This window comes from Amblyomma maculatum, chromosome 1, assembly GCF_055883805.1.
Source record: "Amblyomma maculatum isolate TAMU_Amacu chromosome 1, ASM5588380v1, whole genome shotgun sequence".
Taxonomy (NCBI): domain Eukaryota; kingdom Metazoa; phylum Arthropoda; class Arachnida; order Ixodida; family Ixodidae; genus Amblyomma; species Amblyomma maculatum.
Window position 1 is genome coordinate 205,575,759 of NC_139344.1, and position 27,597 is coordinate 205,603,355.

At 44.3% G+C, this 27,597-nt stretch overlaps 1 protein-coding gene across 2 annotated transcripts; it reads right to left on the reverse strand.

The window, feature by feature from the left end:
- Nucleotides 1-1,348: 1,348 nt before the first annotated feature.
- LOC146205415 (uncharacterized) lies at nucleotides 1,349-20,435 on the reverse strand. 2 transcript variants are annotated; one of them, XM_084590075.1, is made up of 5 exons: nucleotides 20,104-20,435; nucleotides 19,821-19,933; nucleotides 19,243-19,319; nucleotides 18,081-18,228; nucleotides 1,349-3,472 (listed from the first exon to the last, which is right to left on the reverse strand). In XM_084590075.1, the coding sequence occupies exons 1-5, from the start codon at nucleotides 20,243-20,245 to the stop codon at nucleotides 3,368-3,370; spliced, it is 585 nt and encodes a 194-aa protein (XP_084446201.1). In that variant the 5' UTR covers nucleotides 20,246-20,435; the 3' UTR covers nucleotides 1,349-3,367. The 2 variants fall into 2 exon arrangements, with proteins under 2 accessions (XP_084446201.1, XP_084446202.1); XM_084590076.1 differs by lacking the exon at nucleotides 1,349-3,472 and adding an exon at nucleotides 10,820-11,328.
- Nucleotides 20,436-27,597: the final 7,162 nt, after the last annotated feature.

Below are 27,597 nucleotides of genomic sequence, written 5' to 3' on the forward strand. Positions count from 1 at the left end.
CGACTCAGGCTATGAGAGACGCCGTAGTGGAGGACTCCAGAAATTGCGACCACCTGGCGTTCTTTAACATGCACTGACATCGCACAGCCACAGGCGCTATGCGATTTTCGCCTCGATCCTGCACTCTTGGGAACAGTAGTCAAGCACCGTAACCACTGCGCCACCCCGGCGGAGTGAAGTAATAATTAATCATGGAGATAATTGACTAGAAAGTAGAGGAAAAAACAACCACATGCAGCTGGTGAGATACGAATCCACGACCTCCAATTATCGCCAAGATTATTGACTACTTCACAACAATAAAGAAAGTATCCTATGCTGTCACTTTGTGTTAGTGGCTGTTGGCTCCCTTCTTATGTACCACTAAAGTAGTGATTCAGCACGCATTCAGGAAGGATTGAAAAGCATTACGTCTGGTTTATAGGGTTTAATGTTCCAAAACAACTCGAGCTATGAGAGACACCATAATAGAGGAATTCAGAAATTTCAACCACCTCAGGTTCTTTGATATGCGCTGACACTGCACAGTATGCAGGCACCTTGCTTTTCGCCTTCATCGAAAAGCAGTCGCCGTGGCCAAGATTTGATCCTGCATCCTTGGGCAGGTGATTAACAAGTATAAGCTGCATGTGAATGTGGCGTATACTGTTGAAGCCATACTGGCTGTTTTACAGCTTCTTTTGTGTATGCAACACATTACAGCTCAAGGTGGAGACCTTAATCTGCTGGGGAAGTCATACCACTGCAAATATTGTGACGGTCACTATCTAAGCAGTAGGTTATGTTTGCACAAGTAACAGCAGAAGAAGAAAGAAGGCCAATAATTACGCCTGTCAGTAATATTATTTTGGAGTGCAGTTGCTGCGGTATTTGAACCATAAGCTACTGCAGGTAGAACATGTAGTGCCAAATAAAGGTGCCTCTGCATTTCGGTTCTGGCAATGCTCACAGTGATTTGTCATCACCGAGCATCTCCTTGGGCGGCATGTTTCGCAGAAGCAGCTAGCTGCAGCGGACTGAGCACCATACTTCCTGTACCCTGCTCCTCTCACTTTTGCTGTCAGCATACTTTCATCCTCCATTGTGCTCTTGTTCGCTCCGTCAGTTGCGATGTTGCTGCAGATGGCAGCATTCAACTCGGGAATGGGTGCCTAAGAGCTTCTCACTTTTGCTGTCAGCATACTTTCATCCTCCATTGTGCTCTTGTTCGCTCCGTCAGTTGCGATGTTGCTGCAGATGGCAGCATTCAACTCGGGAATGGGTGCCTAAGAGCTTCACTCTAAAACGAAATATGGTTCCAGGTTCTGAGCTTGCCAGCAAATGACACTGCAGTGAACTTTAGCAAGTATGCTGTCCTCGTGCGCAAGAATTTTATTATCACATTTGAATTCCAACATACGTTCTCAAATTTCCAACGCCATGGAGCCTAATAAAGTTCAGTCACGAGATAGTGTTGCTTCGCTTTTGATGGAACCCATTCAGAGATACTATTTATTTCACTACAGGTGCTTATATAGCACTGTGGCAGCATTTATAGGTGCCTGCACAGCTGAGGAAGACACCAAACTGGCTACAGGACAATAGGTGCCACTGAACAATACTTTTATTTTTAATGCCATGACAACCACTTCAGATAAATTTTACTTTAAGGTAATGCTTGTTCCAAATCAGGTACAACACACATACACAAAAAAATAACTATAGGAAAGCGTGCATTTTTTTTTCCAATTTAGAAAAGCAACTGCAAAGTATGCAAGCTTTTTAAGTTAATAGAAACAACAAAACAATTCAGCATGGATACTGCTTAAAGATTCATGGGTGTGAGCTGCAGAAAATGACATGCATGTACACAAAAAACGTGCGTACACATGCGTGTGCACACACACACACAAACACACACATACAAAAAAAAAAAAGGTAGGTGGCACAGGGAGAAACAGGTACTTAGTCTTGATGCATGGTTTTGTATAGATATTGCCAAACTACCCTGCACTACTGTAAAACAAAACATGTTGCACTAAAATCATTGTTCTTAAGGGCAAACTTTGTGTAACAAAAGTGTATACAATAGATAGTCTTTAAATTTGCTCCATCTTTCATCACGCAGTAATCAACCCTTGTCATTTGCTAAAACAAAAAGTAAAAAAGCACTCATCCAAAATATGGAGAGGAATTATATTAAACACTCAATTGTCCCATGCCCAGAGTAGAAAAGACATCACTCAGTGCAGTAAGGCTAAAATAAAACCTCCTAGACATCACAATATGCCATTATGCCTGAGAAAGGCTGTGGCAGCCTTACGGCACATAAAAAAGTGGGTTCTCTTGTGTTTCAAAACATATGTACACACCTAAGTGATGCATCGATCAACACAGATGCAACTGAAAAAGCCACACATCAGAAAGATTAATTTTTTTCAACGGTAGCTAGCTGCATGTTCTGGAAAGCACATCACATATACATAAGTTAAATGACTAAAGTAGCTGCAAAGTAATGATTAAGATCAAGATGCATGCTACAAAGCATGCTTTGATTAGCTTTCATCAAAAAACCAAATATGGACAAGTAATGAACAGTCAGCGACATACATGCCATGATGCACAATTCCACATTTTGTGAACCACCCTGTATACCTTTCTTCACTGGGATAGCATTGCTCACGAAGCTCTTCAATGTATGTCATACACACAACTGACACTGTAATAAATAAAACAGATCTGACCAGAAATCAGATGCACCATAAAGCAAGGCTACAAGGCTAAAACATACAACGGTAAAATATGTCGACAGCTAGGGCTGCTGCATTACCATTTATTTTGCATGCCGAGCCCTATGAAAGGCATTCACCACTAGCCAAGTATCAGTACTTAGGTACAAAATATTTGCTTTCTTCAACCACTTGTGGTTCCCTCGTCTAGTGTTTTAATAAAATGCATTGCTCAATACAGTTCTTGCTGTTTCACAAATGCGAGAGAGAGAGAGAGTTATGGCTGTCCATTGCCCTTAGTGTGTTCCAGCATTTTTGAGCATCCTTGCCATCTTGTTTCTCACAGCAAGGTAATTCAAAGTGGCAATGGTCAGCACTTCATTTTTGAAGGGAATCTTTTAAACTGGTGGTTGTTGCAATGTTTCACTGTGTGTATATATTTTGCAACAAATAAGACGATTCTGCTCTGAGCCTTATGCAAGTCTGAAATTAAAAACCTGCAGCTGAGATACCTCAGAAGCACACAACAAAGCAGTGGGACAGCACTGTAATGTGAAGGACAGTAAAGGATTCCTGGCAAACTTAGCTGCTTCTCTTGTCATCTACAGAAAAAGCATTTCCATATTGCTTGGTTACAGCTGACTTTGTATGAAGGCTCTTCATTTTGGTGCTGGCCTGAAGTTGAGCGCTATGCTGTTGATGCAAAAGCGAAGTCGCGTCGGGAGTGGCCCATCATTGAACACGTGCCCCAGGTGAGAGTTGCACTGCAAAGATTGCAATGAAGTACAAGCTATCAATGCATGCAAGGAGAAGCTGTTTATATGAAGACAGAAGTTATGATATCAGCATCAGTGTATTTTCACAGTGACACTGAAAGAAATGCTAGGGAGTAGGAAATCTGTTCAAAGGTTGCTATAAATCTGTTCCACTTAAAATGAATGCTTTTGAGTATTCCCCTTGGAACAAAGAGGTGGCAGTTTATTTTTTAAAATTTATTTCTTAAATTTATGGGCCAATTTATCCCCACACAGTGCTGGTCGTTGAAACAATTTTTCTGAATGGTGTACGTCACAACCATGATGTCACTGTGCTGCGATTCGCAGCAGCTACTACAGCCATGTCATACTTCATCATCATCAGCCTGACTATACCCACTGCAGGGCGAAGGCCTCTCCCATATTTCTCCAGTTAAGCCGGTTCTGTGCTAGCTGCATCCACTTGACCCCTGCGAACTTCTTAACCTCATCCGCCCACCTAACTTTCTGCCGCCCCCTGCTACGCTTTCCTTCCCTTGGAATCCAGTTTGTTACCTTAAGGGACCATCGGTTATCCTCTCTTCGCACTACATGTCCTGCCCATGCCCATTTCTTCTTCTTAATTTCCACTAGAATGTCGGTAACTTGAGTTATTTCTCTGACCCAGTCTGCACGCTTCCTATCTCTTAATGTTACCCCTACCATTTTTCGTTCCATAGCCCTCTGGGTATGACAGCCATGTCATACTTATCGTAGCCATGAAAGCAGGCTGCTCGTGTTCTGCGCAAACCTGTCCGTCATTTGGACTTTCAAGTAAGGCCATATTCTCAGAGACTAAAGTTGGAGTAGGATGGACAGTTGGGCGAGTTGGTACAATTGCATAGTGGGTGGAACAGCGAGAAAAGACGAAACACACAAGAAGAGACGCACAACAGACGAGCACTTGTCTGTTGTGCGTCTCTTCTTGTGTGTTTCGTCTTCTCGCGCTGTTCCACCCACTATACTAAAGTTGGGTTTGGTGTACTACAGCTCAAAGTAAATGGCACTGCTTGCTAGAATTCACAGAAACAAACTTTGAATACAAACTATGAGAAAGTAAGACACTTGTAAAAGCAAAAGTGAGATGTTGCTCATATGGCACTCTTGAATTCTGGTAGTAGTCCAAAGAGTAAAATTCAACCATTGTAACCATTCTGCATTCTACAGTTTGGCTTCAAAAGCTGTGTCTTTGATCAGACTTTCTTACTAACATGATACCCTTTTTGGAACCTCTGCTCTTGCATATAATGTTCATAGTACAAAGTGAAAAAGTCTAATGTATCAATTTTTTGTTAGCTAAATTTGTTGAAAGCTTTGGATCTGATCATTATTATAGTGAAGAGAATGGTCTTTGTAGAACGATTGTTAATTGGCTTGATTAGCTTTCTTCTTTCAGGCATTAGACTGACTGACTGGCACTATATTAAGGCCATGGTTGGGTGTGTGATAGCACCTTATTAAATGTTTTGCTTGGTGTCAACACCTGCCCATCTATGTTCCTTTTCTCATACAGTGAATTCCTTTATAGTAAACTCACTGGGACCAGCAAAACTCTTTACTATATCAGGGTCTTTACTATATCAGTTGTTGGTGATGACGTCCTGAAGATGCTCTCTGGTAATTAAATGAGCACTTACTCAACACGTCTTGTTGCTTAATGAAAAAAATCTGAAATACATTCCATCTCTCTTATCATCTCTGTGTGCAATTTTTTTTCAGTTATAAAACTTTTTACATCTTGTGGAAGTAGTACCTCTTAAGCATGAGGACAACGTGGCTATGAATACAACCAAGTTTGATTTCATGTGAAAACCAAAGCCTTGCATGAAAACTTTTTGTTGTTTATGTCTTTTAAAAGGCAATAAATGATAAATGCGCATGGCAGTGAAGTGCTGCAAGACCACACAAGCTGCACCTCCACTTCTTGCCTCCGCTGCCTCATGCGTGCTGCACAGTGCTGTGAATGTTTGCCCGTTTCTTCCCCTTCTCTATTTTTTGCTGCACTTTTACTCTCCTTTAATTTCTGAACGGACCGCGCCATGTTTGTAGACAGATTTACCTTTATTTTTTTCATACGCGCTGCGTGCTTTCCCTCACGGCTCCGATTCCTCCGTAAAGTAGACTTCTCCTGAATGCTCCTAGGCCTGGTGGTAAAACCACTTAAAAGAACACTTCTATTTTAGAGCGCAGCTCTTTGGCGCCCGTTCCTGGGTTTCGCGTTGGTGTGGGCGTGGGCCTCCGACACTCTCCTCCTTCTCAGCGCTGTCCTCTTCGCCCTCCCGCCGCCCGCGCTGCACACGGCACTATTTTTCACCCTATCACCCGCTGGCCAGCCTGGCGTGCTTTTTTAGGACAGTTTACAGCCTCGGTGGTGAAAAGAGGCATAAACTGTTACCAATGTGTTGAGAATGTTGATAAAAAAATTCTGTTGCTTTTGTTCCTTCTTAAGGCAACCTAATTTTTAAATATTCCCCAAAAACAGACATTTCTGCAAGTTTCTTTTAGAAAAACTGCCTGTGAAAGAGAATGTCATGTTTTGCGGCGGGTAACCAACTAAGTACTGCTACAGGCATACCTTGATGTGTTTAGGCTTATTAGTGCAACTCATCTAACGTGTTGCTAGTGTTTATCATGGCGTACAATAAATTAGTTGGAAGTACAGTGCAAGATGAGGCTGTTTAGTTTCGTGATGTGAACGTAAGTGCACTGCAGTGAGATGCGCAGCGCAGATGTTATGGACTTTCAAAAGTTACAGATCAAAACAAAACACAAAACAAACACAAGTGTACATATCACATCATGCATAAAAAAAATCAGCTTTATTGTGGCTAAAAGATGGCCAAAATGGTCTCAAGCATGGGCTGCTTACGATTTCCAAATGGAGACTGATGTAATGAAGCCGATGCGGCATAGTGCAAGGCCGAGCACATTCTTTTGAGCCAAAGTTCTGACTAAAAGGAAGTTACATGCACGAAACACAGTTTTCTTCAAGTTTATTCTCACTCCCTCAATGCGTATGGACGTGCCAAAGTTTTGTTCTTTTTTTGCACTTACCCATTGAGTTCTTTAAATTTATGTTTTAGTAAACTGAAAGTGCGTTAAAACAAAAATTAAGTTTCGGTAGTCAACAAAATTCATTTCGACATGAAACGCTAAATCCCCACGTTAGGGGGGGGGGGGGGGATTTAAGAGTACATAGCACGTGTGCACGAATTACTGCATCCGCAGTTGTTGGGCACATATGTTAAGGCTCACTGCGAGAGTGAAGTGTACTAATTCGCGTTTGTACTCATACTCTTGGTCATGTGCTCGATGCTCTGGCATAAGGTGATTTCGTGATCTGCTATCTCGCGACACTGCAAACAACGGCGTGCACACCACTGCCGCTTCCGTTTTCGTCGAACCAGGGCGCTTTTCACTGTCGAAATGACCCTAAACATGGGCATAACCATAAGATTTAAAGGCTGGTTCACACTGGCGATTCGCGGAGGTCGCGTGGCTCGATTCGTCACGGAGGGGGAGACCCACGACAAGCGCCGATTGTCGAGTGTTCGCACCGGCATGCGACTAGCTTCATAACTCCCTCTCCGGACGAGATTTGAACGAAGAGCCGACTTTCGCGCCTTTACGGCCTCTGCTACCGCGCTCGGGGTAGGACAATTCGGACTCATTTCGAGTATGAATATGTGCAATTATCAGTGAGGAAGAAGATCTAATGGTTATGGCCATGTTTAGAGCTGTTTTGACATCCAAAAGCGCTCTAGTTCGACGAAGACGGGAGCGGCGGTGGTGTGCGCGCCGCTGTTTGAGATCTTGCGATATAGCAGATCACAAAATCAAAATCGCCTCATGTCCGAGCATCAAGCACATGACGAAGAATACGAGTACAAACGCGAATTAGTAGGTTTCATTATCGCAGTGATCGTTAACATGTGTGCCCAACAAATGCGTGCGCAGCAAGTTGTGCACGCACGCACATGCACTCTTGAATTTTCCTGCCCTAGGAAGGAGGCAGAAGCGCCGCGGATTGGCTGAGATGTTCTGCGACTTGAAGTCGCGTTGCAAGAAATTGGTCAGATAGCGACACCCTCAAACGGGTTGCTGGCGACTCGTTCTAGTCTGCCCCTTCGTGAAGAGTCGTGTCGCACTACCTCCACGAGTCGCCAGTGTGAACCAGCAGTCGACCCAGCCTTGCCTCCTGAGGGATGACTGCCTGAAACTACAAAGATGACTCGCTAGTCCTGCTGGCGCCATATTAAAGCTCGCCATGTAAACCGTTATCAATGCTGCCTGCAGCTATGATCATCATCTCCCACCTCAAGCATCGAACTGCCGCAGTGGCGTCCAGATGCAGCCTCACGGCTGTTGGGTGAGCGGGGGCATCCAGCTCTGATTAAATCTGTTACTGGCCCAATTTCGTGTGCGATTCCTGCTCTCCACCGCGAAAAGAGTCCTATAACAGGGGCATCACACGGACACATTTTCTATCATAATCCTAGAAATGCAAATGCGTATTAAAGAACAGTTTTAGGCTGCTAATTACAGCTGGTACAATTAAGCATGTGCACCTACCCGCATGGCCTTCACACTAGTAAGCAGACTGTGCAGTAGTAGCTACTAACCAGTAGCCCAAATGCGAGGTAGGTAATAATAAGGTAATAACGAAGCAGGCAATAAAATATTCAACATAGTGCGTCAGCTATGTTTATTTAGGCAGAAAAAATAGGGAGGAGCATGAAGAGCAAAATGAAGCATCAGAATGATGCTTTACAGCGGGAAAATGGGAGAGGCATCGTATAGAATGTTGCTTCTTGTCGGTACGAAGTTTTTTCACCCTATATAATGAAGCCATTGCCTTGTCCGCAAGCTATCGTGCTTTCCTTGTGGTATCAATAAAACTGCATAGCCATCCTGAGGCCAGTTAGAATAGTTAAATGCACAACACTGTGGCATTTGGCGAGTGCGCCGCAACGAGAAACAACCTGCGCAAGACCTCCTTGGCTTGATCCGGTGAAAATTAGTAGGAGAGAAACAAAAACTTGATAACGAAAACAAAAAGAGCAGGCGTAACCACGGGCTACCCTGGGGACAGCCAGAGTCACCAATCAGCACAAAGCGGAGCTCAGCGTGTAGAGGCGCAAGAGCGCGCAGCCAGTGCTTGTCGCGCGGAACCCGACTAGGTGGCGAGGATGTGGAAAGGAGGTGATTCGGCGGCGGCAAAGTACAAAGCATGGCGGTAGTATTATCTGATTGCAGTGCACGCTCCCCCGTTCACCGCTGCTTATACCCCCCTCCTGCGTGGCGGCGAGCGTGCTCTCCGGTTGCCGAAACGCCGGCTCGCTATCAGCATATCATGGTGCGTGCATCCCGAGCCGAAACACAGTCACGTTCTCTTCACTCGCTAGCAGCGTCAGCGGCATCAGTCAGTCGCTGCTATCTGTTCGTCGCGCAACGTTCCTATGGGTCCACGCGTCCTCCAGCAATCTCCCGATAACTTAATTACTCTCTTCATTTCTCCAACTACAAAGCTTCTTTCATGACAGCCAAGAACTGTTAGGAGTGTTTCTTGAAGGAATATGTGTGAAAAATTAAAAAAAGTTGTCTGTAATTTGTACATACGTGTCTTGGTCGAAATCTTTGCTTCAATCTATTGAAAAGGTGAAACAGCTGAGCTGCGCTCAAATTTTGCATTCGGAAGTAACGTGATCGTCGGCAATTTTTTTTCTCTTTTCAAATACAAAAAAATCTTTGCCTCGCGATTCTGGAAGAGCGTGGGCGGTGACGTCACATCGTAGGAGTCCTCACGGCGGCCAGGCGCACTTTACTATAACCGATTTTTACCAAAAATGTCTTTACTATAAAAGGGAAAAAATGTACAGTTGTCTATGGAAGATGAACTGGGACTTCAGTTTCACTTTACTATATATCCGAGTTTACTATAGCGGGGTTATACTGTACTTGGTTATGCAACCTATTATCTTTAAAATGACTCTAGATAATGAACAGTGAGCCAACAGGCAGACAGCAAGAAAACCACGAGGAGTGCAATAAATAGCAGTTAACAGTCTGCTTCTTTGCAATAATGAGCAAACTGTAAACATAATATTACTTCATCCCAGAAAAGCAATCTTTAGGCCAGAAATCAGGACAGTGCCAAAACAGAGTGCAATCTTCTGCACAGGTAGGAAAGGTCTGTGCCTATGTGACTATGTAATGTGGTTTGGTTCTCAGCTGTATAGCAGAGCCCTTACCACACGCCTTAAAAAAAAAAAAAAAAAGAAAGAAAGAAGAAGAAGAAGACTCGAGAGGAGAGACTAGGGTTCCCCTTCGATTACACAGTTGAGCCTGGAGCTTCAAAGGGGGTGCCATAAGTGCTCTGCTACATAGGTATGGAATAAACGTTGGTTAATGCAGTGAGTTGGACGTGCTGGTACCCATTTTTCAGAAAAAGTAGTGCAAAAAAGATGCAGACAACAGATATGTAGTCTGGGGGAAGGCTGTGTCGGCACCGCCTCTATCACGCTTTCCCAAAAAGAGCTGGCCTATTTGTGCATGTGTGAGAGATAGCCACGGCTGCACAGAATGTGTACAAGAGTTAGTTTTCCACAATAAAAGCTGTTGCAAGTTCAGCGCTCGTCCTTGCCGTCTCATCTTTGTCCACGTCTTTTTTGCACTGCTTTATCTGAAGAATAAACTTTGTTTCTCGGTCATGTCTGCCAAAGACTGTACTTTGAATGGTGAAACTACTCTCTTGATATGACAGATAAAACAGCAGAAAGAAATTAACAATAAGCGCGCTCCTAAAAAAATATATATATATATATATACATACATATATATAGTAGCAGTGCTTACAACACAAACCAAGCAAGAGTAAACTTCATTCATATTTAACAGTATGATCAGAGTCAAGTGCGTCAATGAAGCACAGCAGTATTTCCCTCATCTCGGTCACTTTACTACTTCAGGCACTTCTACAAGTAGGGTAATCTTGGGCTGTAGGCAGTAGGTTCTGGCAGACATTGTATTATGGCTTGTGAATGCACAAGCCATAATACATGTCGGACACATGAACTTTCTTATAGGTCGCAGCACATGATGTTGTAAAGCTTGCATACTTGTTTTTGAATGTTTGAGTCTGCCATCAAGACTTGTAAATAAAAGTTGCTTACTGTAAATATCCACGAAAGTACCCCCTCTATGCAGGTTGCAATTACTAAAGTGAAGGGGGGGGTCACTATTCCAGAACAGCACTGCAATTCAAAATGGCAGTGAAAACATTTTGCCACCAGATAAAAAAAAAGAAATAGAGCACACTGCACATGGACTTAAAATTTTTGTTATCTCTGATTGGGTTTACAGGTGTGTGACAAAATGCCAGCGCACCGCACAGAGTGTTCTTGCTGCACCGCCGCCGCAGTTTTCTCTCGGCATGTATTTTAAATATGTTAGCAATTGTCTTATTTCATTCTGACGCCAGCACTCACCCAGACAGTAGCTATCCGCTATTTAGTGCACGTGCATCAGATGTCCCATTCGCACGCGGTGCTCATCCGATACCCTCCGTCAGCCTTTGGGCATGTGTGCATGTGGGCATGTGGGCGAGTAAGCACCGACAAGGTGTCCTTCTTGTTTGTAATATATTAAAAGCTAGTGAGCAGCATATGCTCTAGACACGACTACCACACCACTGCCGGTCGAAACTGTCAAGGTGCACACCTCTAATCACTTCTCATCTAATAAAGCCTCTAATAGAGCTGCAAAGCAGAATTAGATTGAACAGGGCTGGCCAGTGTTGCCTACGTGCAGTGCAGCCGGGGGCTTTCCTGGAATGACACGAAGTTGTGAAATTAGCAGTGAATTTAAGGGGCTCTTGCACAGGTGGGGGCGTGTGCTCGGAATTTTAGGATAATGTACCTGTGCACCTGAAACCAAGCAGACCTGATGGTGATGGTGGTGCTGAAAAGACCTCACCTATGAAATTACTGTTACTGGTAAAAACAAAGCACAATAATATTTAAAATCAAGTTGTGACCTGCACAAAAGTTTCAACCAACTTGTAATCGTTACATATTTGTAAACAACTCTTCAGTTTGCGGGGACAGAAATATAAGCAAATGCTAGCTAAACCGTTTGTTGGTCAGTGTCTTGTGCAATATGCATCTGCATACTAAACCATCATTGGAGACGCTGTTGATATAAGGTTTTGGTGAAATCCCTTTTCTTCCTTGTCCCCATTCGGTAATAATAAGCAATCCTGGTGAATGAAAAAGTCAGACTGGCTAGCCGACAGCTCACGTCGCCACTACAGCACCATGAAAGGGCTTGCTACCACCCTCATGCTTTGTTGTACTGGCATGATCTGAAGATTCGTACAAGAAACACGTTTCTACAAAAATGTCCTGTGAAGAGTCGTTAATAATGGAATTATAACTATCATAACCAAGTAATTTTCTCATGCTACTTTTACTTGTGCCCTTTCCAAGGTGCTGGGAGAGACTAGTCTCTCACTTGATTGCGAGGAAAATAGCCTCCACAAGCAATATTTCCTTATCCTCTTATCCAGGATGAGGCACGAAACTGCATCGAATGGCTACATCATGCACACCACAGCATTGTGGCAGGTGTGCAAAGACACCTGTTGCTAAGATGTGGCAGATCACAACATATCATGTCTTACACTGTGATGATTATGAAAATGGCGCTGTAGAATGCAGCAACTTGTCGGCAAAGAATTTTAGGACACATTTTGCGCAGGGAATGTCCATGTGAGCAAGGGTAGTTAAGTTGAAACACTAAAAGAAACAATGCGGCACAACACATACGCCTCAAAGAAGCACAAAGTGGCCCTACATTGTGTGTATATATATATATATATATAAAGAATGCAGTCTACGTGGATTTTAAATTTATCTCAGATCAGCTTTCAAGTGTGTGCTGAGGCATCGGTGCACCACCACCGAGTGGATGGATGGATGGATGGATGGATGGATGGATGGATGGATGGATGGATGGATGGATGGATGGATGGATGGATGGATGGATGGATGGATGGATGGATGGAATATAGGAGCGTCCCCTTTGAAATGGGGTGGTAGCAGTAGCTATCATGGTCATTTTTCTCCCTATATCCTAATTATTGTTTTAGATTGGTTAACTATACCATCATTCTATTTATTAAATTTTTGTTTCTACATTACTAACATTATGCCACTTCTCTGCTTTTAAGCCACCAATCTTCCAGTCGTTTTTGCTAGCTTCCACCGCCGGTTTATTCACCCGGCCACTGGCATCTCTAAGCCCCAGAGCTTCAGGAACAGTGACTGCGCCTACATCAACTTCCGGCTGGATACCATTACATTCGAGCATAATATGGTCAATTGTTTCACTGGAGTTACCACATACAGCACATGAGTCATCTTCATTGTTAAATTTCTTTTTGTAGCTGCGTGTTCTAAGGCACCCTGATCTAGCTTCAAAAAGTAGGGCACTGCCACTTGAGTTATCAAAGAAAGCTTCCTTCCTGATCTGCCTTTTCCACTTTCGGTATAATTCCACACTCTGTTTCTTTTCTATCGAATTTATCTAATTTTTACCTTCTGTGTTTTTCACCTGTTACTTAACGCTCTTCATTTCTCCGTCTTTGCGACTAGCATACTTACTAGTTAGTTTCCTAGTTCTTTTCCTCCATTGCGAGTCAACGCTTTTTAAGCATAGATATCTAAATACTTTAGCTGCCCATCCGTTACTGTCCAATTTCCTCAGGCGTTCCTCATATAATATTTTACTCTGAGCTTCCCGTACTTCGAAAGATGCCCAGCCCATATCTCCCTGTACCGCCTCATTTGTGGTTTTGCCGTGGGCACCTAGTGCTAATCGTCCAACGGCTCTCTGATTTATTTCTAATGTCGACTGTACCTCTGATTTTAGGTACAAACCCGCATTTCCGAAAGTAAGTCCGGGCACCATAATTCCTTTCCAAATACCCCTTAAAACCTCATACCTATTGTATCCCCACAATGCCCTATGCTTCATTATTCCGGCATTTCTTCGCCCTTTGGCCTTAAGTGATTGCTCATGCTTTCCAATGTATGCCAATCCTTCGTTTACCCATACCCCCAGATATTTATACTCTGCTACTCTGGGTATTTCATGGCCTTGTATTTTAAGACCCTGATCAGTTTAGCCGTTGAAAATCATCAGACCCGACTTAACTGCGCTAAAACTGAAGCCTAGAGTGCCCCCTTCATCTCTGCAATACTTAACTAGAGTTTGCAATTCTTCCAGACTCTCAGCAAGCAGCACAATATCGTCTGCATACATCAAACCGGGGAGGTGCTGCTCTACTGCCTTTCCACCTAATCTATATGACAGGTTAAAACCTAGGTTACTGTCTTGTATCCTCCGTTCCAGGTTTATCATATAAAGCATGAACAGCAGTGGTGATAGAGGACAGCCTTGTTTTAATCCTTTGCATACTTTGACATCTTCCGTACTTCTTATCCCTTCCCATGTAATATCTACTTTGTTATCCCAGTATATTTCCTGTAGGAACTCTATTGTCTCATAACCGATACCTTATTCTTTTAATATGTTCCACAGGAGTTCCCTGCTTACGTTGTCGTACGCCCCGTTTATGTCCTGGAAGGCCAAATACAAAGGTCTATTTTCCACTCTAGATATTGCGATGCATTGGGTAAGCACGAACAGGCTATCATCTAAGCGCCTACCATTTCTAAAGCCGTCCTGAAGTTCTCCGAGTATCTTGTTACTTTCTACCCATGCTTGTACCTTTAATTCCACCACCTGCATGGCCAACCTGTACATAACAGATGTTATGGTAATCGGCCTGTAGGATTTTATGTGCATCCTTTCTCCTTTCCCTTTATAAATCAAATTCATTTTACTCTGCCGCCAGCTGTCCGGAATTTGCTTATTCGTTATGACTGTTTCCAAAGCTTTTAACAATGTTTCCTTACTTTTTGGACCAAGTTCATTAAAGGGACACTAAAGACAGCCAAAGATGGTATGGAAATCTAATAAACTACATTTGGTGACACTGTCGCCGCATATCCGGCAGCAAAAAATCGAATAATTGCTGAGATATTGCGATAAGAAGTTGAGGTTTTTTCTTGTTCCCGCCGGTCGAATTCAAACTGTGGCCTCCTACTACGTAGTTGGAGTTGAGTGACGCACACTATGACGTAAGCGGAGACTCCGTGATAGCTAGCGAGCCGGCGCGGCCCGCGGCGTCGCATCTCTCAAGAGCCAACTTGGCAACAGCGTACTCGCAATGACGGCCTCAGCCGAAATAAATAAAACGATGAAGAGAGTAATCTACCGAGCGATGGGCCCATAAAGGAAGAAAAAAAAAACATAGAGCGCTTGTAATGCACAATACTTTACATGTTTCTCAAGCTTTTGCGCTCCTTCTTGCACTGTGTATAAACAAACCGAGCCCTCGGTCATCGCAACGCTTCCTGACATGTTTACATACAAATAAGATTTAGTTACCAGCAAAATAGTGTCCTCGCTGCTGCGCTTGTCAGTTTTGAAGCTTCGTCGCACTATTTTCCTTCAAGGTTTGTGCTACAGCTCCGTGTTCAGCGAAAAATACTTCCACGGTAGCAGAACATGACCGAAGTGCCGGCGCCACTACATTTGCCAGCGCTGTGAAATTCCACATGTTAAAATGGATCCAGTGCACACTATAGTGCGCATAGGCATCCAGAACATTAGTTACAAGACGTGAGAGCAGGCAGCATGCGCCGATGATCAAGAAGTTGTAATTTTTAGACCGGCAGCAGAAACACTTTATTGTAAATGTGGCCATGACATAAAAACTTAAAATATTTCCAAGATTCTTGCGGCACGCGGTAGCCGAGCGGTTAGCGCCGAACTTTACGGAGCAAGCAGGAGCGAGTTCGAATCTCAGCGCTTCTGGCGGTTTTTTTTTAACCTTTTGTAATGTATTTCTGGTGCTTCGTTATTTTTAGTTTTTACTTTTTACCTGAGGCCCTTTTTTTCGCCGGGCGACGAGCGCAATATATCGACGCTCTCCTTGGTATGAGCGGCAAGTATCCCCTTTTGTTTACGACGCCTGCAAATAGCACGTTGAAGGTCTTGTTGACGCAGTATATGTTGGTCAGATGTGCCATGATTTAGTGAACAATTGAATGATAATGCGTTTTTCCTTCGGTACTTCTTTTCGTGGCGTACGTAGCTGCAGTCAAGCGGTCAGGTCGCAGTCGATGCGGCAACGGCGGCGATATGTTGGCGCAGAAGTGTGAACGAAGGAGCGTATCGGCGGTAGCGGATTTCGCTCGCTCGTGCCTCCGAATGCTCAAATGGGAACCATCAAGGCGCATCTGCTGCTCCAAGCTCGTAATTCAGGCGCTGCATGTTCAAACAAAGTATCCGAGTGCGCACGAAATGCCTGAGCCGACACATAACCAAAACTGAAGTGGGCGCCAGTGGCGCCTCCAAGTATATTTTTGTATTTGCCTTGCAACGTTTACGTTGCCTTTTCGCCGTCATTTACGTATGATAAAAGCGTGTTATCATGTTTGAGAAAAAACTTACTATCGCATTCAAACATGCAACGTAATTCGCATTTGTCAGCCTCCGGGATCCCTAGCGCGTCACGTGATTTGTAGTTGCGAGCCTCGGCCGTTTGGCTGTGGTGGCGATACCTGTATTTCTGTTATTCTTCTTTACTACCTTATAACAGCTGTGTTTTCAGTAAGAGTGGTTTTTTTGTAATCAGGAACTGGCATTCTATCGATGCAAACCCACTTCCTTTCTCTCTTTAGTGTCCCTTTAATCAGCTTGATCGGAATTCCATCTATTCCTGTAGATGTGTTTTCAGGAATATTTTTTTCTGCCTTTTTTTCAGTTTAGATTGGTCAGTTCTAAGCTGCTTTGTATTCTGCTACCTTGTGTTGTTTCCTGATTTGCGGAGATTACCCTATCGTCGCTCTTAAATGACTCGCTATAACTGATGTAATGTAGTTCATTGCGTTGTCTCCCTTTAAACAATTTCCCTCGTTATCCTGAATCCGATCCTGCTTTCTTTGATTCTCCTTCCCTAGACAGCTTATATGGTTCCAGAATTTTCTTGCTCCGCCTCTAGAGGCATCGTGTATGTCAGCCATCCAGCGATCAGTGGACTGCCTTATTTTACTTTGGACGATGGTCTGTACCTCAAGTTTCTTTTGTTGATATGATTCCCATTTTTGGTTGATTTCCTCCTGAGATACCTGTGCTTTCTTTGCCACTCGGTGTTCCCTTGAAGCAGCCCGTCGTTCTTCAATAGATTCCCTGATTTCCTTATTCCACCAGCTCCACCAGAGTGTTCTCGCTACACACCACCACCGCCATTTAAATAGACACAAACTGATTGATGCGCTGCCGACATTTTCTCTCGGCAAGCCATTTAAATATGTCAGCAATTCTCTTCATTTCTGTGCCAACTCCCACCTAGACAGCATCCATTTGCTCTTAAAAGCTTGTACGCTTTCGATGTCTTTATCATAATGCCCATCCAACACCCTTTGTCAGCCTTTGGGAATGTCGGCGCTGACAAGGGGTTCTTTTTGTCTGTGATGTTTTCGAGAACGCACAGCCTATGCACTAGAAACAACCGCCATGCCATTACAGTCAAACTGGCATGGTGCACTCGTCTAATCACTAATAATCTAATTGTGCCTCTAATAGAGCTGCAAACAAGACCAGGTTGGATTAAATCCTTGGACTGGACAGGGTTGGGCAGTGTTGCCCTTGTGCAGTGCCTAATAAGGTGAAATTAAGAGTGAAGTTAGGGAGTTAGGGGGGGCTCTTGCTCGGAATTTTACACTAATCCAATCACACAGGTTTGGAAATTGCTGCCTTGCACTGCAGTACCAACAAACCTCAAGATGGAGCAAAGTTAACTGCTTGCTTCTTGATGCTTGAAAACAAATGATGCAGAGCAAGAGTGTGGCCACAAAGTGCAAACAGACATCAAGAATGTGCCCCCTCTCCCCCACCCTCTTAAAGAGGATGACCATTTCACCAAATTCTTTAGGCATTAAGTAAGCATCACTGCTAGGTGATGGCACTTTTTCCACCACCTGTGTGGATAAGGAGATCTGCTCTTCACAGGGAATATTCACTGTAGAGAGAGGATGTGTGTGCACTGCTATATACTTAATTAAGATGACTGCAGCTATCCTACCTACATGCTCAAAATGTCAAAATCTGGTGACAGGCCCTTTAATATCAAGCTTAGTGTACTGTTTATTTTCTGACATCCCTGCTTGGTTGAATAGCAATGCAAGACAATGAGCTGTATAGGAGCTCAAAAGACAAAATTAACAACACTGACTGCTTTGTTGAAAGTGTCTTGCTTGCTGTTCAGTCCATCATGCAGTGCTGACTGGATGGTCATTTTATGCTTATGTGACTGTGGCAGCTCCAGGATGTTGAAGTTCCCACCAATAGAACATCACCAAGGAGCAATGCTGGCAGTGATTTTACTTTGTGCCCATGCCAGCTAACAAATTATGTAGTCACTGCAAAAAAGACAAAGTCCAGATACCTTTTTACAGCATACTTCTGTTCGTATCATGCCATGTGATGAGTCCTCCTTCCGGATAATGCTTGCGTGTGATTCATCACCATCCACTGTACCTAGCGCCATAAAGAATGATGGCCAACCACAATTCGAGACGAATTTGTGTTCAGAGCTGAAGAGGAAATAAACGTAACAGCATTAAGCCACAACTGTATCACTAACAGTTGGCCACTAGACCATTCTCAAACTCTCTGCCAGTGTCCCATGCAAATTTATGCTCTTCCACAGGTCAATTCCGTCCCATTATGTGATCACAGCATTTGAAATGCAGTGGTCATTCAGTAGAACAATGAGACATTGCTGTGTTCTATCTTTTTGATCTTATGTTTGCTTGCTTCACTCTAGGCACTGACCTGACTTTAAAAATAAAAATAAAAAAAAGGTTACATTTACTACTGTATTATAGCATGGAACAAGTATTTTCATTTGATAGTTCTCAGCAATCAATAGGTAAGCTGCATTAAGCAGGACACACTAGAGCATGCTAGATGCCCATGAAGTGCCAGTAAAGATGCGTAGTAGTGACTGCAAATATCACAGGAAAGAGAAGGCCATTGTATTCACCATTTGCAGTTGCAAGCATCAGTTCTTGTTGCGACTGATGGAAAAGCTAAGCATAACATGTGCCACCAGCTCAACAGCACTACTACCCACTGCCCCACAGAACAGTTATCACGCAACATGTCGTGCTAGAAAGCACTGTTTTTTTCCCGCAGAACCTGTGTGACTGACCTTTCACATTAGTTGTAAGGACCCAGGCTTTAGCTATTTTCGTTATCTCAGCTTACAAAGCAAGCATGTCTTCTTTTTCTTTTACATTTAGCACACAATTATCATGGTAAATAATTTAAGCCATGCTGTGTTCCTAGTACAGACAGTAGAGTTAAGTAGCAAGTAACGCTATTTTACTTACATTTTACAAGTGTTTGGTGCATGAAATAGCATTCAGCAGCTGTTATACTGCAAGTGGAGACTGTATGGTGCAGTATGTGAATGAAGGCATCTACTAGGCCAGAATTTATGGTCCTTCGTACATTGTGGTAGTCATATCAAACAAGCAGGAGCTGTTGGAGATGTGTTGTTTGAAAGAACAGTATATGAAAGATGAACTGCAAGGCACTCATACCTGAACAAATCAGCACCACAGGCAATGCATGTGTATATGCCCTTTGCTTTATGGTTGACCCACCGGCCCCTGTACGCCTGCAAATATGAGCAAAGGCAACAAGGCGTACAGCAGCTCGAAATGGCGTTCAATATGCGACACTGAGTTGGGGCACGGCGATGGACTGTTAAAACACGGCTGAGAAATCAAGCTGACACGTGGTCATGGTCAGCTGCTCGGACCGTCATCACTTTAATAACCGATACCAGCCTCCTGCAGAAGTAGCGAGTCAACTGACGCGGTCTGTTTGGCCCTAGCATCGCTGTAATTCAGTAGACAGGCTTACAATGCAAACACCTCGTGAATCGTGAGGATTCGCAATACATTGCGCAAGTGGAAACCACGCCCGATGAGAACCATCGCATTTTCAATAGGCAGTACGTTAAAAGGCTCCGAAAGGATCAGGAAGCGCATACACAAGCGTCAAAAAATTTAAAAGAGCGCGCTCGTGAAACAAGCAGACTAAATGACATATATCTTAACAGTGGATGTTAAGAGGTTAACGATTAATGCAAAGCAAGTCAGAGTACGGAACTTACGGGTTCTGTACCCCTTTGGCGACAAATGTAAAACTGATCGGGTGTGAGTTTTTCACGCCAGTCCTTTTCAGTCAGGTCCTTGACATCCTTCTGGTCTGCCATTCCGAACAGCTCTGCACAAGCAAGATGATCAAACGATGAGCCGGTCATCAACACAGCACTGCAACGGAGTTTATACTACAGCCAAAGGCCGCCACTTTCATAGCGCTTTAAGTGCTGGCCTGTAGTGAGTCATAAGACAGCATTCGATCCCCACAGGAGCCCGTTTTTAAAGTTGAAGTACCTGAGAGGTGAATAGCTCGGACGACAGGCTTATTATTGGGCGGCCGAACTGCTTGCGCCGTGGCTGCCCTAAAAAGGCATTCGCATTGCCTGCTGCAGAAAAGCTTCTTCACGATATGTCGAGCGCTCCACAGCGCAGACATTCCATATTAAGTTTGGCGGCGAACGTTACTCAATGGGCTTTGCTGTTACTAAAACTGGACGACTCGGCCTCGTTGATAGCTCGTTTAATACTACCAACAATTTTTAATTCGACTGAACACATAAGCCCTACGATACAACACCGAGCGACCGAGCAGACTACGCTCTGGCGACTTATAGCCGCCTAGCGGCCTAGTGGCTCTGCTCTGCTGTGGACAACGTTTCAGTTTCCATCTCAGGCAGGGGCTAGCTAGTCGGCTGATTCGTCACATCGCGAAGCGGGAAAATATAAACGCTATCAACAGAGTATTACAGCCCCGCTTTCAATTTCGATCACGTATCTGACTGACATAATGAACACGATTTGGGAAACGAGGGAAATACCAAAGGAATGGAAGCAGTCCAACCTAGTCCTTATTCCGAAACCAGGCAAACCTCCGGACTTGAATAATATGAGACCCATATCTCCCTCACCTCCTGCTTGTGGAAGCTGATGGAGAAAATAGTCCAGAAAAGACTGTCTAAATACATGGAAAGAGAAGGGCTTTAGCCAGACGAAATGGTTGGGTACAAGCCTGGTCTCAGCACGGGGGATGTCATGCTTCAGTTGAAACACAGCGTCCTAGATAAGGGAGAACAGACCGGCACAAGAGTGATTCTCGGGCTGGAGCTCATGAATGCTTTCGATAATGTGAAACACAGGGCAGTACTCGAAGGTCTGAACGATTCCAACGTAGAAGTGAAATGCTTCAGGTACGTTAAGAACTTTCGGACAGACAGACTACTATCAAATTCTTAGATCTCAAGTCCGAATCTATGGCGATGTGGGATAGAGGAACGCCACAAGGGTCTTCTGTTCTCTCCCCCATGTTGAATTCAACTTCACTGTGAGGGAACTCTCCCCTCTCCTACGACAAATGCGCCATGATGTTATCGCTGGAAGTAGACGGCGGGCAGCGCAGCCAGGCTGAATTAAGCAAGTGCCTTATCGTTTTAGACGGTCCACTGAGCAAACAAGCGGCTGTTCGTGCGCTGCCATTATGTGCGTACAATTATCGGCAGATTCCTGAGGAACGTACGCGTCGACGCTCTGCCCGAAAAATCGGGCGCGCATGAAGAAATGGAAAGCAGTGCAACGCGGACCTGTTTAAGCTACGCGCAGACGTTACAGACGACTGACTGCACTATGCGTCTGGACCTGTGGCCATGCGTCGATATCGCCGACATTAATGATTTCTAGTTCTGGCGAGTAGTTTAATACTTGCCCGGGTTGACGTCGATCTCGCGTGTGTTGTCCCGTTCGAATCATTCGCGTCGGCGTCGCTAGGTGAATCCTTTGCCTTCTCGCTGTCGTGCAGATGTATGTATTTTTTTTTATTTATTTTTTTTATTGTGAAGAACCCGCAGTCGGCCTGCCCGATCGCGCCAGCATCGTCTGCGCGCAGCGCACTACACGACCATGTAGACGAGGCTGTGTGGCAGTGCCGGGCTGCGTTGTCTGCTGTGAACGACAACATCATGGCGGATTACCCAGCATGCATCGCTTCATGCAGATCACTATTTGGACGAGTAGGGGTTCTAATGCCGATATCTCGTATAGACTTCAGATAGCGGCGGAGACGGTAGAAGAATACGTTCTTGCCAGAGGACTGTCCTGCTCTCCACATAAGTCTGAAATTTTGATAATCTCATCGAAGGAACAAAAAGGAAAGAAAGACGCCTTTCATAACTCTACCCGCCGGTAGAGGTGCCATGCCGGTGGAGGTGGTCTACCCGCCGGTGGGGTACCTAGGGTGCTAGTGATCAAAGTTTTAGGCTTCCTTCTCCAAGAGAATGGAAAAAACAATATAGTCATAAACAAGTTAGCCAATTGTGTGTCTCAGGCAACTGTAATCTTCCGTAGAATATCACTCAAAGATAAGGGTTTGCGGAAGCACTGCCTCTTGCGCCTAACACACGCGTTTTTTATCAGCAGGATCGCGTATGCAACCGCGTTACTGAATCTGAGCCAGAGCGAGAAACAAGAATTACATATTCTGATTAGGAGGGCATATAAAAGATCACTAGGAATACCCACCAGCGTCTCAACTGAGAAGCTGTTGAAAACGGGCGAGAATACGTGGCGAAATCGAAAACACCCAACCTCATTATCTGGTAAAGCGATTGACGGTTCACTAACGCATTTTTCACCTAATCGCATGATAGGCCTGGCCTCAATGATTTACAGGTTAATCTGTGTCGGATGGGCATCCAAAATACTTGTCTGTGTTAGAAAATGATGGCAGCCATCACACCCCTTGCAATGCGCAACCAGATTAGAGCCTCTACCAATCTCTAATTATCTCTCGTGCTCTCGTAACCGAACGTTAATACACCTGCCTGTTTGACCCACATACTCTTTATCACAAGATAACGAAATCCTGTATATCACTCCTACTTTACATGGGACATAGGAAAACTCTTGCTTCGTACCCGACACGTGTTTCTTTCCCGGACTTTTTTCGCTGCTTTGTTCTTAATATGCTACACATTTTTGACAGTTTATTTATTGACCACTTTTCCTTTTTTTTTTATTACTTTGCCAGGATCGACTTGCTGGAAAGGCGGATCATGTTTCTGTTGGCTTTCGATAGTTACTTGAAAAGCATGTTTTCCAATATTTTGTGCATCACAATGCCTTCCGAATTGGGTTTGAATCTCCCTTCGCTGCCTGACAAGGCCGCATTAATAAATAAATATAAGCACGACGAAGATGTGACCTTGTTAGGATACTCTATAAAGCTACCAGCCCTGCTGGAAACTCTCTCTCTCTCTCTGTTTGAAAACAATATGATTCCGTATTTCTCCTGCCGCAAGACGTCTCCTCGCCGCGGTGAATTAAAGTAAAGCTGTGCGCACGTCGAGGACAAAATGACAATTTATCGGCTGCTCGTACGTTTGTGAAGGAATCAGGTCACGATTGCGATAAAGGCGTTGTGTCATATATCCTTGAATGTTGCCTCACGAGCCACTGAAAAGGATGCCAAACAATACTCTTGTGCCCACCTTGAAATCTGTGGTCGCTATTAATTCTTGCTAGCTGCAACTTCTTAGGTGCAATATTTCTTTTTTTTTTTTTTTTTACTGCTTGTTGTTTCTTTTGTTTTGTTTTCAAGAGCGAAGTTTTGTCGCGATAACCAAACGGGCCTGCATGGGCCCGACCGAATGAGCACCATGCTCAGTCGGTGATTATAAATCGATAACGGGCCGCAGTCGAGTCTGGACCGAAGTGACATCAATTAAGGTCGGGCCCGTCTACATAACGGTCCGTGAAGACCTCTAAAGCACCGAGCATAAAGTTAATGTTTTGTAGGTTTCCTCGTATCTAAAGCCTGCGTTGTTGCGGTTGAACATTTCAGTCCAGATGTCTTGCTTTTCCTACATTTAATCATCATCGTTTTTTCGCTCTATATTCACAGCCCCCGTGTTTTCATTTAGGCTTATATAAGGAGTATGCCCGAGATGGCTGAAGAGGCATTCACAGTATTCTAATCGGACCGGGAGTTACCAGAAAGGAAAAGTGACGGCAGTGGACATTGTTCAGTGTCTTTACTTACTCATTTCTTTTTTTAATGAGGATGCCCAGCTAAGATAAAGTAGGTTTCAGTTACTCTGGGGAGGAGCAAATTATCGAGGTACTGCCGGCAGTGTGCAAGCGTATGGATTAAGAATGATATGTCGTCGAGGAGCCGCTGAACAATTTGGCAAGAGAACAACAATTTGCAATAGGTAAAAAATATATGTCTCGTTTATGGGGTTTAACATATCCCAAAGCGACTCAGGCTATGAGAGACGCCGTAGTGGAGGTCTCCGGAAATTTCGACCACCTGGAGTTCTTTAGCCTGCACTGACATCGCACAGCACACGGACGTCTATGTCTATACTTCGTCTCACAAGATGTCTGCAGCACTGCGAAAGGCAGAGGAGCCCTTGCAATTGTGCTCCTAGGTGCCCCTCGCCCCTGAGCACTATAATAGAGCATTGTGCTCCTGCTGTCCCCCCCCCCCCCCCCCCCCTCGCCAATTTGGGGGGCGAGAGGCGCGTAGGAGCACAATTGCCTATTGTAGTGCGCGTGATCCTGATTGGACCGGGGTGCCTCTGCCTTTCGCAGTGCTGCAAACATCTTGTCAAACGAAGTATAGCTTTTTGACTCCACCGCGAATCACTGTGCCACCCCGGCGGAGTAGGTAAAAACTATTTAAACTGATCAAGAAGTATATATTTTAGGTCAAGCAGTTACGGCTTGTTCAGGTCACGATGAATAAGAGTGGGGTGCAGGTTTCAGCTGTCACTCCGAGGTTATTATTTATACGAAGAATGTACCCATCGGGCATAAGCTACCAAAGACGGATAGAGATGTAGAACACCTAAAATAAACGAGGGATTCGGGGTCCAGTTTCACGACGAAACCCGTAATAAGAGTTTGTAAAATGTTTTTCTAGTAAGTTGAGCACATAGGGTAGGAAATTGAGAGGCTTGCTATGATATATAACTGTTGTCTTGAAGAAAGGTATAGCAGTCACTGACCAGGTCAAACAAGAATGAAACACCTTTCGGAACCCGAGCCCGTATACTGGTTCCGAAACCTCCTTCACCATTGTTTGACTTCGTCAGTCGCTGTATGCCTTCACAACTACTTACAAACATCCCTAAAAAAAAAATTATAACTGGTGTATGCTGCGCCGGTACCCGCTTCTGGGTACGGGAACATAGAGTCCACCAAAAAGAATAGAAGTTAAGTATAAGAGCCGGCGCCTTAAGTTGGAGAGGACAGCAGAAAATAGAGAGCAAACATCAGCTGAAGCTAGTTCCGTTGACATCACATAAAAAAGTGCGCGTGGGCAGGACATGCAGGGAGGGATCTAAATGATCATTTTGGCGAAGCCTGAAACGCGCAAAGAACACAGGGACGCGAGAGAGACAAAGCGCTCACGTCCCTGCCGTTTTTGCACTTCAGGCTTCTGACTAGCCCAAGAAACAGCCTTGCTGAACTGAGTGAGAAATTTGCCGAAATAACGCGGCCATGGCTAACGCAAAATACAAAAAAGTAGCAAATGAATCTGTGCACTTTATGCGTGTACTAACGGCGATGCTTACACAAGCCACAAAACTCAGGAAGGACAAAGTACCTGAGGTTCAAGGACATTCTGCATCATCCTGCCTATGGTCCGGGTCTAGCGGCCTTCGACTTTTGGCTCTTCCCCAAAATTAAAGATCACAACCAACGCTACAGTTGCGACGTGTAGGTCGAGGAAGCAGTTCGCCAGTGATGTCAGCAGCAGTCACCACAATTTTTCGCCAACGGCAATAAAAACCTTGTTTTGTGTCTGCGCAGGCTCATTGCCCGCAATGGGGACTATGTTGAAAAATGATGCCACTATTTGTAGCTAGCTTTCCACTGATACCTGTACCGATGCTGTCTGTCAAACACAAATAAAGGAGGTATTACTCTCTGAACCGCCCTCGTAAGTACTTATGTAGCCCGTGCTCATCTTTTTCTTATCTACCATGCAAAAGCATATCGATGCTGTTAGCAAGTCATGTAAAGCACTTGGTTTCTTTGGCGTCACTTCCACCGAGCTAACCCTGCTACTAAACTTTCAGCATATACTACCATCGTTTGTTCAAAAATAAAATACGTATCTTTTATTTGAATCCGTGCCAAATGTTCTTAACCGATAAACTTGAGTCAATGCAGAATAAAGCAGCTTGGCTTATAGCTACGAACTATAACTCGTCATTCTAGCATAACTTCCATCAATGTCGCTGAACTTGTCATCTGAAAAGCGGAGGTTACTGTCACTGTTACCTTATTTTCGCAGGCTACACCACAGTCATTCCTCAATCACATGTTACATCAGATCATCCCATGTTATCTTTCCGTGCTTAGATCATCGCTCCAAAATGTCTGTACGTGCTCTATACTCCTATGTCTGCACGTATACCCTACTCCTAGCTTTGTGAATCACCCTTATTTCTCGCCATGCATCCATCATTGGAGCACGCTGCCTCAAAACATCGTTTGCACATTAAACCAAGCCTCGCCGCGGTGGTACAGTGGTAAGACGCCTGACTACTGTGCTGGAGTTCCCGGATTCGATCCCGAGCGCCGGCGGCTGCGTTTTGATGGAGGCGAAACGGAAAGCGTCTGTGTGTTGTGCGATGTCAGTGCACGTTAAATACCCCCAGGAGGTCGAAATTACTCCGTAGCCCTCCACTATGGCTCCTCTTTCTCTCTTTACACTTTCACTCCCACCTTCCTCCCTTCCCCTACGGCACGGTTCAGGTGTCCATAGAAACATGTGTGACAAATACTGCTCCTTTGCCTACCTGTGAACCAATTATTATTATTAATTTTATTATTATTATTATTATTATTATTATTAAATCATGACACCTTGCTACGAAAACTTAAGTGTTCTTTAAATGAATATAGACCATTCATTTTTGGGTTCGTGTTTTATCTTCTGTAATAATGCGTAAGACATTAATATACACGGATCACATCGTGATATTCGCCTACGGTCGCTGAATAATTTGTAATCAAGGTTCTTTTCTCACCAGTTTCAGTTTAAACAGCCCAGCGATGGCTGTAACGTCAGAGTCAAGTCTAGGTCACATGAGGGATGAATAAAACAGTGATATATATATCGTTCCTGTGCCGTTCTAATTCCTTTAATAATGGAGCCTAAGTGAAGAGGCTGCACTTCTGCGTATAAAAGCAACAATTTTCAATTGTTGCTTTTAATTATGCAGTTTCAGTAATTAACATCGAGATTATTTGTGCGTTTGCGTGCATTTTGCATGTTTTGAGAAAGTTTTGGCTAGGCGCAATTGGCACGTGGCTCCGCCTGGGGTGACACCTCTCCTTCTCCCCTCTTTCCGGCCAGGCACGGTTACACGGGCACATTTTAATTATTCTACTACAATAACAACCCCCCCCCCCCCTCCCGCCCTTCTCAGGGACCCTTAAAACAAAGTACCCTAGTGTGCATAAGCAAAAACAAAGGTGTAGCGGTGTGCACGGACAGCCGCAGGGGCGAGGGTGGTAATGTGAATTTCTCCTTCAATCTACAAACTGCGCTGGGCTTGCCTTCAGCAACGAGTCTGCCAGAAGTTAGACTAATGCTGATAGGGTATCAATCGCCCTTGCGCATTCATTCTTTTGATGGGAGAAAAATTTTGTAGCGGAAGCTACACAGGCTAGTCAGCGAGGCATTTCGGATAAGCGTCGCTAGTCGTTGCTGCGCATGCGCCGTAGCCATGGGAACAAGTTGCTTCGAGCCACAGAATAATGGAAGAACAAAATGAAGAG